A 13395-nucleotide genomic window follows, 5' to 3' on the forward strand; every position below is an offset into this window, starting at 1 on the left:
AAAACAGGAGAAGAATGAATGTACACAATTTGGAAATTATGCAAACTAACAAAAACCATTAAGTGGTTTTGTGAAAACCATTAATTCCATCCCCTTCTATTTTTTATTCCAGCTGACAGTATCACACAATTCTTAAAATATGGAAGTTCAGTGAGTTTTGAGAGCACTAATTTTGCAGAAAGAATTAAGCAGTATCTTGTTCAATACTTGCAGACCAGGAATATAAGATTCATCTTAGTAAATGTGATCCTTATTTTTTTCTAGAGTCCAGTTTGATACCACACATTTATCTCAAACTGTAAAGGGCCGAACTATTTTTCTGTGCCTTTTGCTTATCTTCAAGTGACACAGTTTTGGCATATGCTTGGAATAAACTGGGTTTATGCTTGCACCACTTCAATTCTGACAGTAGTAGTTAGAGCTCCAGATTAATCTGGGATATTTTGGTAGAAAGCAATAAATCATCAGTCTCAGTCCAGAGTTCCAAATAATTAGGATGTTCCCTAGCACTATTTCCAGATAGGTTTGTTTGATTCTTTATTTGTAACTTGAAGAACTTCATCATACTGACTGCTGCATAGCAGTTACCATTTGTATGACAAGGGGAAAAGTTTTAATTGGAGAAAAAAATTAGTGCATTAGATGGAAGAAAACTCTTTTTAGCCTACTCAGATATATCAAAGCAACAGTATTTCAAAATAGGATAAACTAAATAGTTTGACACAAATCTAGCTGGATGGATTATATTCCAAATTAGAGATTTATTTATAATTTTCTGGAACTATTCAAGGTTTTTGGCCAGTGGAAAGTTCATCTTACCATTCATCTTACCATTTGTTGCTAGTAAACGGAAATGCATGATTTTTTTTTTTTGTTGTGGAATTTTCATTCTTTCCTATATCAAATATTCTAGTAATAAAAGTGTATCTTTCTTATGTTTCTTTTTCTGTTTTGAATGGCCATGTGGAGCTAGAAATACAAGCTGCGTGAGGTGGGATTTAGCTGTCTGCCCTGTTAGGAGACTGTGCTCAAAATTAGACCCCTCTGGCCAATAAAGACCAAGAGAGTTGATAGCTGGAGTTGTGTACAAGTCATGCACGAGTCACAGATGCAATCCAAAATCTTCTATTCAACGTCTGTTCTGGACTGCCTTCACAGCTGAAGTCAGAAAATCCACGTCCTCTGCATTTTAGTCTTTTATTTTGTTATCAAGCACAAATGTTTATAAGTCTTTAGTGCTATTCTGACAAAATGCTGTGGTGAATAACAGCGAGAGATCAAATGCACACCTTATCTTTGCAGAGAAGTACCTTGCAAATAAATGACAGGCATTTCAGGAGATCACTGAGATTCATTACTTGGATGATTTCTCATTTTCAGATAGAAATGAAAGGAAATTATCCAATTTCTTTTTTATAATAACATCCAATACATTTAATGTCCAATTTTATAGTGCTTCTTGATTTATAGCATTTCCTAGGCTAATCGTGCTCTAGCTACCATTACAAAAGCAGTTATCATCTTAGCCCTCTCAGTGTGGGTGTTCCCCTAAAAATGTTTTCTTTGATCAAATATAATTTCATGTGTGATGCTGAACTCCTCTGGGTTTGAAGCAGAAGGCCTTTCCACTATGACTTTAGTCAGGAGCTCCAGACCATTTGCTATTTCTTGTAGTTACTACATACGTATGAAGTGCTTACATACCCACAAATCCAGAACTGGTGGCAAAAACCACCAAGCAAAGGAAAAGTATCCCATCTTGCAATATTTTTGTATTAAGAAAATATTCTTGTCTCAGTTCTATCTCAGTATTTTAGTCTGTGCTATTAGACGGGATCAAGGGGAACAAAGCGATAAACCAGAATCTGATCTTCTGCTCTCAGTGACCCATGCCACTAGTAATCAATCCATTACCATGCAAATTATTCAGATGCTGAAAGACAGTGATCTCTTTGCTAAACTTGAAATAGCTGACAGTTAGTTATAGTGGCTCAGCGTCCTGTAGCTGAAGTCGAAACTCTGTCTTTTCCACTGTTGTCCTGGACCAGTTGTTCCCCACCCTGCTGGGTAGGCGAGTTACTGTGTGGGCAGAGACTGACTGGCAGCCATGCAGTTTCCGAAGTGAATCCCAGATTACTCTTTTTCTGTTGTATCCAGAATATTAGTGTGTGAACAATGATGGAGCTCCTCAACAAAACAAGGTATCTTGAAGATAATGCTCCTTCAATAACTCTGGGACGTCACTGCCTCTCAGCCTTTGTTTTGGGCTATTCATGAACATACAAAAGCTTCCTTGATAGTTCAGTTTTACTTGAATAATTTTCAAGGTGTTCTTCTCAATTGTGAAAATCAATTTTTAAACAGCAGTGTAGATTTTGTGACCTGAGAGTCTGCACATTGATCAGTAATATCCTAAAGTTGAGGAGAGCCTGGGGTCAGCAACGTTTGCTCATGTACATGCCATTAGTGGTAATGCAGGAATATTCAAACTATGATCAGTAAAAAAGGTGTCAGGCAGAAGGCTGTCCTGTAGATGTTCACAGGGGAAGACAGTTGGCCAGCTAAGGACAGTATATTAAAAACTGTTGCAGCATTTATGGTTAGACTTTTTACATTAAATTACAGCTGTTTCTGGATTTCAGAAGGCTTTTTTTAGGATTAAATGCTTTTCCAGGCAAAGAAGACAGTGTGATCTCTCTTGAAAGAGTGTCTGGGTGAAAAAAACCTCAGTGGGCTGAAGAGACTTGGCTGAAATTGGCCTCTCAACAGCAGTGTTTATTGCAGTGTGATTTAAATGCATACTGTACCATGGCTAAAGAGCAATATGACCCTGCAAACAAGATCAAAGTTTGTGTTTTGGAGCTATATTTGTTACTGAGAGGGAACACCAGTTAGGCTGATTATGACTGTTCTAAACACAAAACAAAATAATAGCCAGTACAAAGTGCACAGAAATACAACTGTGCTTGAAAATATCCTGCCTTTAATTGCACTGTTCACCTCTATGTTGTGGTCACTTACAAATTACAGCTGAAGATACTGTTTTCACCAGTAAATAACAGATGCTTCACTTCAACGAAACCATTTTCCAGGACTCTATAGAGGAAATATGACCCAAAGGAATATGATTATAGAAGAGAGAACCTGCCAAGGCCAGAAAAAACATTTAGCTAAACCTTCTTTTCTAAACTGACTTTCCTTCTTCTTGACAAATGGTGACAGGAAAATGTGTTCAAAGGAATACAAGCAAAACAATTAACAAGGTTCATAATAATTTCTAAGTATTGAATTATGGATCAACTGAAGATAAGTACATACAAACTCTTGGCTGGTACATTCAGAGTGTCTCATGGACTAGCCATGTTTCAGGAAGGATAATCCTTGTGCGCCCATGTGAGGGAGAAAGGTAAGCCAAGATTTTTTCTCTTAATTTAGGAATAAATGAAAGGCACTAGAGATCAAGCTCCAGTTTGACTCTAGTTCATAAGGAATGCCTGTAAGGAGATGTACTCTCTCATGCTCTTCTCCATGAGCAGAGCAGCACTCAGTGATGCAGCACAATATTCTGGAGAGGCTTCTCTTAACCAGGCAGCAGGACCAGTCCTTGATTCAGTTGGCTGCAGCCTCGTTGCCCAGATCACCTGTCAGGAGACCATTCTGTCCAGTGCCTTTCTGCAGCACCCCTTTGAGCACAGCTCAACACAGGGAACGCTACTATAAAGTCTGGCAATAATGAAAAGAGTATTTTTTTTATTGAAGCAGTAGTGCTATAATCCTGGCCAAGATCATGTTGTTAACGTGGTTGCTCTGGCCATAAAGTTCTGTCTTTCAGCAGCCTATAACTAGTTGTTAAAGGGCTGAGATAAACACAGAATCATATTCTACTAACCAGGTTCTGGGGTTTTTTGTGGTAGACATCCATAGTCACACAGAGTCAAGGCACAGCATTTCATCCCACTGCCCACCTACATCCCCAATGAGCCATTCTGGTAAACGTATGCACCGTCTTAGCCTTTGATGCTGAAACAAACTATTGGATACTGAAGGATCCAAAATGTTCACTACTTCTGCTAAGTGAGACGCTTTTGCTGAGAATGTGAGTTTGGTCAGCCTTGGTCATCCCCCAAAAATGGGGTATTCCAGGCCTCAGTATTGAGAGAAAGTTGGATGTTTGGAACGGAAGTTTTAGGTGAACTAGAAATGATGTGATTTGGGCAGTAGGGCACACAGACAGCTCTTTTGCTCTCTTACCAAGAGCAATGGCCAGATAGGTATAGTAGTAAAAGTTACTACTCAATGCTGCTTAGTATTTATTTAGAATATGGAATAAAATTCTTCCTATTAACTGAAGATCTGATGCAAAGAGATGCACAAAGAGTCTGGAAATTCCTTGAAAAACATTTTACACAGAAGGTGATGATAAACAAACAAGACCTAATACCTAGCACAATGTTTTTATAGGACAGGTTTTAATAACAGCTTTGAATTTTTGCTCTGCCTGTCAGGAGAATCCTTTATCCTCAGACCTATCAGTGCAGATTTACTGTAAAATGTAGCTCTCTATTTTTAATCAGAGCATGGGGAATGAAGGGAATCATATATCCAAAAGCATTAGGAAGTAATGCTCAACATCTCTAAAGGCACATTTATTGAACAGCTCAATTTGACTGCAAACTTAAATGGCTTTCTCTGTTTTGGTGTTGATGTATTAAGAAATTATTCTCACATGCTGATCCAGGTTTATTCATTGTCTGCCAAGAACTGAATATTGCAGTCCTTTCACATGGGGAGTAGAAGCAATATTTTTTCCTGTTACAACTGTCAGATAAGTCAAAAGGCAAGGTACTATTTAGGAATGGGGTGCAGCGAGTTCTGCCCTCAGCAAGGCAGCTGACAATGGTGTAAACACCGTGCACGTGCCTCTGTGCTGGGAAGTGCGAAGTTACTGCACCAGGCAACTGGGAACTTTTAAATATGACCTCATTTTCAGAAAGGCAACACTCAACACCCCCTGAAACTCAGACTCTCAGGTGTTTCAAAAGGAGACAGGTAAAATAAATAAGGCATTTCCAAAAGAGTGTTTTATTCTTTTAGAACAAAGTTAAGAAATATTTAGTCTTTGCCAAGAATTTTAAGACTTGTTTTGAAGGCTGCTGTGTATGAGTAAATGCAGAAGTAAAATGAGAATTTTTGGTATGGATTTCTTTTAAAACCATGCTTTGACATATGGATGCATTTAGACATAAATTCTGTCATTAGCAGGTCATTCTATCATTAGCAGGCTTTAAGAACTTCCCTTAGATTCAAGATCGAGTTTTAATAGGAATATATGTTTTAATATAATTCATTTGTTAAAAAAAGGGAACAAGAATTCTTATTAATAAACTTATTAAACTTAGTAAACTCCTGGGATCCATTTAGGCTATTTTTTACAAAAGCTCTTAGCTGGTTTCTTGTGAAACAGCTGACTGATGTTGCTGCATTAAATGGGAGATGGAAGTTGAGCCTTTTTCGGTAGCACGTGGCTGATTTTGATAGTGTATCTTACTATATGTTTCAACAACAATTTGCAAGTATTGTATAAGCCATACATATTCCTGGAGTAAATCAACTGGTAGTTATCTCTGAGGACACATCCTAATCTTTTCTCTAAAAATAGAGTGACAGATTATATTTACGTTATGTTAAATTTTAACTGAAAAAGAAAAGCGCAGATCTGATGCTGTTGCTGTGAGGAGATGGGGAAAAATATAGGAATTCCAGTTATTATGGAGACAAAGATTGATTTTTTTCAGAAGTTTCATTTTTATTCTTATTTAAAAATTGTCATTGTTCTATTCCCTTATACACCAAGAGTCCTGGTCACTGTTATGAGAGCTCCACAATTTAAATTACGGAGAGTGCAATAAATAATTGAACCATGATATAATATGTGGGCAACGATATACAGCAAGTAGGCTGTACAGATCTGAGTGCTGTCTTCTGCCCTAACACTGTATGGCAGAGCAAATGGTCAATATATTGGTGTGACTTCTTTCTGATTTATGTTAATTTTACGTATCTTGAACTGAATGGATGACGAATTTTTCTATGTTTTAAATCCACTAAACTGTGGGTAAGTTGGTCTGTACCATATAAACTGAAGCATTTATCTCTAAGATAAGACTGAGTTGATGGACCTTGAGGAATTCAGAATTGCATCTCCTGAACTAGTGATGGGAACTGGAGCCTATTTCAGAGGGAGAAGGGACACAAAACAGTGCATATGAATAAGATTCAATCCATCCAAATAGAGTCAGAAATTGCATGGTCCTCTCTATTAGTCTCTGAATGTCTCCAGTTCAATTAAATATATTATCTGCTGGATAATCATTTTATGATGAAAGATTGGCAAAAAAAGCACTCCCTACTTGGGACTGTTATTTGCTTGATCATACTGTTTTTGATCATTCTCTCCTGAGAAGGTTTACCTATTCAGCATCTTATAGTTTATGCAGGGACAGCCAGAGTAGTCCCTGTACCACTCATATATTTTTTAATTTCCTGTAAGCACTTTATTTTGATAAGGTGAATAACTTTAGTTGTTGAAATCAACTGAGCTAGCACCGTGCTTCAGATGTGACCCATAGTGGTAGATCTGGCTCGCTGGAGCACTGGGGAATCACACAGAAAAATTTCAAACTGCCCTGGGAAGGAGCCTGAGGGATGTTTGTATCATGAAGGGCTGCTGTGAGACCAGTCCCCCTCTTCTGTGCTCAGAGCCATCGTTGCAGCATTTCCCTGGCTTCACCCCTTTTTTTCTATAATTGATGACACACAAACCCATTCCAATAAATCTCTTCGGAGACAATCCTATAATTTTTGTACTCTGTAATGCAGTTTCCCTTGGCTTTGTGAGCTGAAGCCTCCAAACTAGCTTGAAAAATACCATCTTTTTCTTCTAAAGAACCATGGTGATAGATGCAGCTCAGAATTGCTGTTCAGGCACAGCATGTTGGGGGACTACACCAAGCATGCTAGTGTCACTTGCCACAGCTTCATAACTTCTTTCAGCAAACTCATCAGCCACATTCTATACAAGTGTCAACTGTTATGAATTACCACCACCTTGAAATACAATTACTTAGCAAAATTACTTAAGACTATAAAAGACAAATGCTGGTAGCTAAGGACAAGCTTCCACATCGAGGTGTAATAAATTATAAAGACAATTGAACATCTTCGCTAGAGGGAGAAATCAGAGCCTCAAGATAAATTTGTAATTAAAGATGTCTATTTAAAATTTTATCTCAATTTGACCTCCTCATAATTTATGAAGATATATATTCCAATGGGAAGAAATTAAGTGGCAATTATGAACCTAGTATAATCTTTATATTAAGAAAATCTATATCCTGATTAAAACCCCGGTTTATTTTATTGGTAAAAATGTCTGGCAGATCTCATGGGATTCTGAGGAAATCCTCAGAGATGAGCATTTCAAATCAATAATGATTGTCTCCTTTCAGTGTCTTTGGCGAAATCTATTGTGCAAGAGGCTAGAGCAAGAAGCATGTGCATGGAACAGTATAAACAGTTAATATGAGAGTCAGCTCCTCACTTGTGGTCTTGGGGGGCTTTCCACCTCTGGGTAGCACTAAGTAGAAGAAGAAATGACATTGCATCCAATTCAATTGCTTGTTATCGAAAGCACTTCACAATCAGTTTAAAAATTCCCCAGAGAGCTAAACCATGAGGAGCATCTAGTGACCCAAGCTCTGAGACTGCACATTGACTACTGCTCACAGCCTTTTTCCCTTACTGTATTCTCAGCATTATTCCTTATCTCCTGTTATAGAAACCCAGCCTGATTTGCTCCCCAAGATCTAATGAGAAAGTTCTTCCTCATCCATGTTTCTGTTGCCACATAGGAAAACTCTTGCTGACTGACAGCGAAAAAGTGGGAAATCTCAGAAAGATGAGTGATAGTGCCAGAGTGTATCCAAAGTGTAATGGACATTACAGTTGACATTATGGGACATGTCATGAAGAAGAATCAAGCTGTCACAGAAACAGAAAACCTCCACACTGTACATGGATGTCTGCATGTTACGTTTATCCAGTACACTTGTATGCTACTCCTTATTTTGTCTGCAAGTTTTATCTGTGCTCTTTGTAAAAGCCCCAATTTGGTTATTTTCAGCTACTTTTTTATAGCCAGAGTCTGACATGAAGGCTTGTAATCAGACATCATTTTGTAAACAAGGAAAACTTTCTATTTATAGAATACATGATAAGGAATTGTGAATTGCAGGCCTATCTTGATACTGAAGTTTTCTGTGGTGATCTTGCAAATCACAGCAGGGAGTTCTGAATGGATTGTGAAGTAACCAGAATCAATAAAACCAGCATGAGTACGCTCATTATTAAAAGTTAGGTTTCACAAAAGCACAATTGGACAGACATTGCATTTAAATTAGATCCTTCTAACTTCAGTTTTCTATTTCCCTCTCTCTTGTCATTTAACCTCACTTGTCATTCATTGTTTTCTGTGAATACAAGTGACTATGAAGTAATTAAAAAAATAATATAGTGAAGAAGAACGTACAAAACAATGTTTAATAAATTAATGCCTGAATAAGGCAGCAGTGGAGGAAGATTTTTCCAACATATTCTCATTATAATCAGAAATACACGCTTTATTACATGTTTGTGTAATAACTACAGATTTTAGGATGAGGGCAAAATCTTCCTGCATAGCCTTCTTTGGCAGCTAGGAGGACGCTTTTAAGATGTATTCATGGTGTTTAAAAGGAGCAGTAGTGAGGAAAAACTCTTAGGAAACAAGGATGTGTCTGAGCTACGTCTAAACCCATAGCAAACTTAGGAAGAAGCTGTTCCTTGTGGTCTGGAGCCTCTAACAGGTACACAAATACTTCCTTTGTGCATGCTAAAGCTCTTAAAAAGCGCATGTCAAAGCGTTAGAAAGCTTTAAGGATGTAGTGATTGATGGGTAGGGGTCCCGCTGCGTTTGCTGGCTGATGCTGTACCGACAGTACTGACCTGATCTGCAGCCAGGTGAGCATTGGTGTTGTGCCCCCCCCGAACACCCAGACCGTGAAGAACACCATCAGCAGCGCCGTGCTGAACATCATCTGCTTGGGCTGGGAGTCCGTGTCCCGAATGGCCAGCGCAAATGCAATCGCGCCGCGTAAACCTGAAACGGGACAAGGGTGATGAACTTAACGGGATGGAGAAATGGGATTTGAATCTTTTTGGTCCAAACCCAGTTCCAAGGGCAGAGGGAATGTTCAGATCATAATCCTGCTTATGAAGTACTGAATTGTGCTAACTGAAAGGGTGGGATTTAATGCAGCAAATTTGCAAAAGTACGCAATGAAAGCGCTCTCGTATTCACACAATAATCACACTTCTGCTCTACATCCACTGAATTATTTGTCTTGAATAATTGCATATTGAGTAGTAATCTGAACTTAATGCAGGTTGAAAAAGAAATCTATATCCTGTGTTAAGTGGAACTACTCGTGAAGTCAGGAGTAAGTGAAAAAGAGGATTGACGTTAAACTCAGTACCATGTTACTCATTTCTTCCTTGAAAATATAGAATATATTCCTTTAAAATAATTTAATGTTCTAAGACTAGTCAGAAAAAAACATTACTTAAAAACAATGAATAGTTTTCAAAGATGATTTTAAATATCTAGAAGGGGTTGCAGAATAAATTAATGTAATTGCATTGTTATAATAGTTGTAGAATTAAATACCCATAGCGACTGAATAAACAAGAAATTACAAAGGTGGTGAAAACAGCTAAATGAGTTTAAAAAAACAGCCCCATAGTTAGTAATAAGGTGGCTAAGTAGGCCTTGACAGAATGCCATGTTTAAAAATTGAGGGGGAAAAAGCCAGCTAGTGTTTGCAGTCCTCAGGATGCATAATACAAATACTCTATATTTTCCAATGCCTTTTATTTATTTATATTTAAATGTACTTTATAAAAAGTTTCACAAAATAAGTGTAGAGAGCAAAGTCGTTATGTGCATACAATACACTCTGAGTCCAAAAAGTACTTTGCAAAGTATTGAGAGATTAAATCCAGTAATCAAACCTCTTGTAAGGCACTGATGACATATGCAGAATCATTTAATTAACTGCTAAATGCAGCTATTTTTGGCCCAGAACTCCAAAGCTCTTCAAGATTACATATCTAGAATGTGAATTATTTGGTATAGAAGCTGGGCTTCCAATTATTTGGTGTAGAAGTTTATCCAGGGCACAGCACAAAGCCATTTCTGCAAGGAAAGAGCAGACTGGAGTTGCACTATCTGAAAATATTCATTAAAACGTTTCTTTTTCACATGAGCAGAGACTGTTGGACTGCTCACTTTAGCTGATGTTCAACCTAATTTGAGAAGCTCAGGCTTAATTAGTCCTTGTATAAAGGACTAATCAAGTTTTCATTTACAATGGAATATTATCAAGAATCATGATTAAAAATGGTTGTCGAAGTGAATCCACCCTCTGAAATTTATCGTTAGAGGAGTGGCAGAAGCAGATAAAGAATGTGATAAATCAAAATGCTCCATAATTCACCTCCGAGCCAAACTCTTCCACCTTTCCTCAACTTATTAATACACATCAAAAAGCAGAACTTAATGACTTCAGGACAGGTCTTTGTAGGGTAAGGTATAATCAAATGCTAATCAACAGTGTGCTTGCCTGACCTTAATTGCTTTTCTCAGCAATTTTCTCAGCAATCACTTTGGTGATTGTGGCAGTAAAACAAGCAGTAAATATTTGGTGGATTTGGTAATGATAAGATAGAAAACAAAGCTAACCCCAAATTCATTGTTTTCCACGTCTGAATGTGTGATGCTGTGGTGAATGAAGGCCATTTTGTGATCAGCTAGAATGTGATGCTACACCAGAACAGTGAAGGTGGTAAAACACACACTGAGGTGGTGGATGCCCCATCCCTGGGAACGCTCGAGGGCAGGTTGGATGGGGCTCTGAACCCTGATCTAGTTGAAGATATCCCTGCTCCTTGTAGGGGGTTGGACTAGATAACCTTTAAAGGTCCCTTCGAGCCCAAACTGTTCTATGACTGTTGCTACTGATCTTTGTAATTTCCATCAAACTCAGTTTGAATGTCTTGTTTACTCATCAGAAATGTGTCTCTGTTCTGGCAGCCATTGTCCTCTCTGTTTGTTACTATACGAAGTATGATCAGTTTACAGCACGAAGAATGTTACTGGTAACTAAGCACAAGTCTTGGTGCGTCTTAAATATAGAATTACACAGAAAATCTCTGGATCCTGTGTTCTGTGAAGTGTGCAGCTGCTGGCAGCATGAGAGACAGTCTTTATTATTATAGTTGCATAATATCCCATTACTTTATTATAATGTAAAGATTTTTTTCTCTACAAAATAGAGATTTTTAAATTTGAAAATAGTTAAAAATTATTTTTCTGAGAATTTTAACATTTACATTTTAGAAGCCTGCAATACTACTGTTTCAGTTCTCAGCTGCCTGATTGTCCTGGAAAGCTAATGCGTGTGAGTTCTCACGTTCCGTTGCTGGCTGCAGGCTGCTTTCTGCTCCTGTTCTGTGGAGAATGAAATTCGACTGCAGAAAACGAGGACAGAAAAGTTAAAGAATAAGAGAGATTTCAGAAGGTTTTCCACTCTATAGCTGATGAAAACCAAAAGCCAAAATGGAGCCCAGGAACTAGATACCAAATGATATGGAGCTGTTTTTCATGCTGTTGTCTAGTTGGCCACCTGCTAGGCTCACTAGAGGGATCTACAGCTCCAAGTTACCCGTGGAACAATGGCAGGGCAGCCGTGGGGCTGAAAGGCAGCTCCTGCTGGATGTGTCATCATCCCTCACTCCAGTCTCGCCGGAATTAGCTGACATTTTCAGTGGCAGCTTTTAGCAGAAGGATTGAATGGGTATAGAAATGAACTGCTGGGCTGCTCTCTAGAGAGTTGGAATTACGTAGGCACAAATGAGGCCCCCTGATGTGGAGTACTCCTGATGAGGAAGCTTGAAATGTAGCACATTGTATTTCACTCGTTATCTGGCTAAATGGATCTTTGTACATCAAGGCTGTCAATCAAGAACTTTTATCCATATAAATGTGGAATAATTTTTTTTGCATAAAAAGCAGGAAAATGAAGCAAAAAAAGGTGCTGAGTTTCTAATTTTAGAAAATTATATTACCAATAGCGTTGGGGGATCTGCATTTCTGTCCTTTACTGAACAGATATTCTTAGCTTATAAGTGAGTTTTTCCTAACTAGCATCAGAAAGTCAAGTGGGATTATTTCTAGCTTGTACAAGTAAAAAACTACGGAAGCCAGATGATCTTTAACAGTTCGGGGGATGATGTGCAAATCAGACTAGAACATGGCTCCCTCTTCTGGATTTTTTTTTTTTTTTTAAACTATTCTGCAAGGTTAACAAAATCAATAAAATAAAACATCGAGCTGGAATACATACGGAAAGGTCTGTGGAATTTAAGTGTTCTAATTTCAAGTTTTAAAGTAAAACAGTTCCTGAAGTTTAAGGAATTGCCGAAGACCATGTCTGATCTGAGTATCAGTACTAACACTGTCCAAGTTGGATATTTATTTACTGCTATGTAAAATCCTCTCAGGTATACTATAGGTGCCTCTAAAACAAAACTGTCATGGATGCGTAGACAGATGGGGGGACAATGGATTGAAAGACAATGGCTTCCTGGGAAGTGGGTTTCCAAAAAGTTAATTAAAATAGGTCAAGAGCACAGCAAGGTTGATCAGAAGGCATCAATTTGCTTCAGTAGCTTTGGAGAGATGACCTTGAGTTTTAAGATAATGAATTCTTTGTGATAGATGACTATTTTTGTCATTCATTAAATGTGGACAGGAAAAATACCAAAAAGTCCGAAATAGCTCTTACCTGAAAACATCATCATGTGCTGAAAGTTCCTGGGAATCTTTTGCTTTCGACCCAAATTCAAAAGGAAAGAAAGTGGGTATATGTTGGAAGCTCTTGCTACAAAAATTGCCACCTAAAATGTAAGACGTTGAGGAAAATAGTGGACAAACCAGACAAACTAGACTAGTGGACAAAACCAGAATTAACCCAAATATCTCTCTAAAATTATTTCAAGGTGTAATTAAACAAGTATATTATATTCTTTCACGTTTTACATGCCATGTTCTAATGCTTCCTGTGCAGTGGAAGAGATCTGCCTTGCCCAGACATCCTGGTTTTATATTCATCATAATATATCTCACTTCAATCACTCGACTTCTACTCATCACATTTGTGTCACATGCGACTTCATCTTCAGCCCTTCAGGAAAATGCCCATCATCACTTGCAGAGAGACCATTATCCCTTGAGCAGCA

At 38.0% G+C, this 13395-nt stretch overlaps 1 protein-coding gene across 2 annotated transcripts in view; it reads right to left on the reverse strand.

The window, feature by feature from the left end:
* The window catches only part of SLC9A9 (solute carrier family 9 member A9), a 176419-nt gene that overhangs the window by 62457 nt on the left and 100567 nt on the right, over window positions 1-13395 (reverse strand). For both annotated transcript variants that reach the window (XM_040074349.1, XM_040074348.1), the window contains exons 11-12: window positions 12942-13053; window positions 9043-9196 (exon numbers count right to left, since the gene is read on the reverse strand). In XM_040074349.1, coding sequence (XP_039930283.1) covers window positions 9043-9196; window positions 12942-13053 — 266 coding nt within the window. The remainder of the gene's footprint in view (window positions 1-9042; window positions 9197-12941; window positions 13054-13395) is intronic.

The sequence above is a fragment of the Hirundo rustica genome, chromosome 10, assembly GCF_015227805.2.
Source record: "Hirundo rustica isolate bHirRus1 chromosome 10, bHirRus1.pri.v3, whole genome shotgun sequence".
NCBI classification, from domain to species: Eukaryota; Metazoa; Chordata; class Aves; order Passeriformes; family Hirundinidae; genus Hirundo; species Hirundo rustica.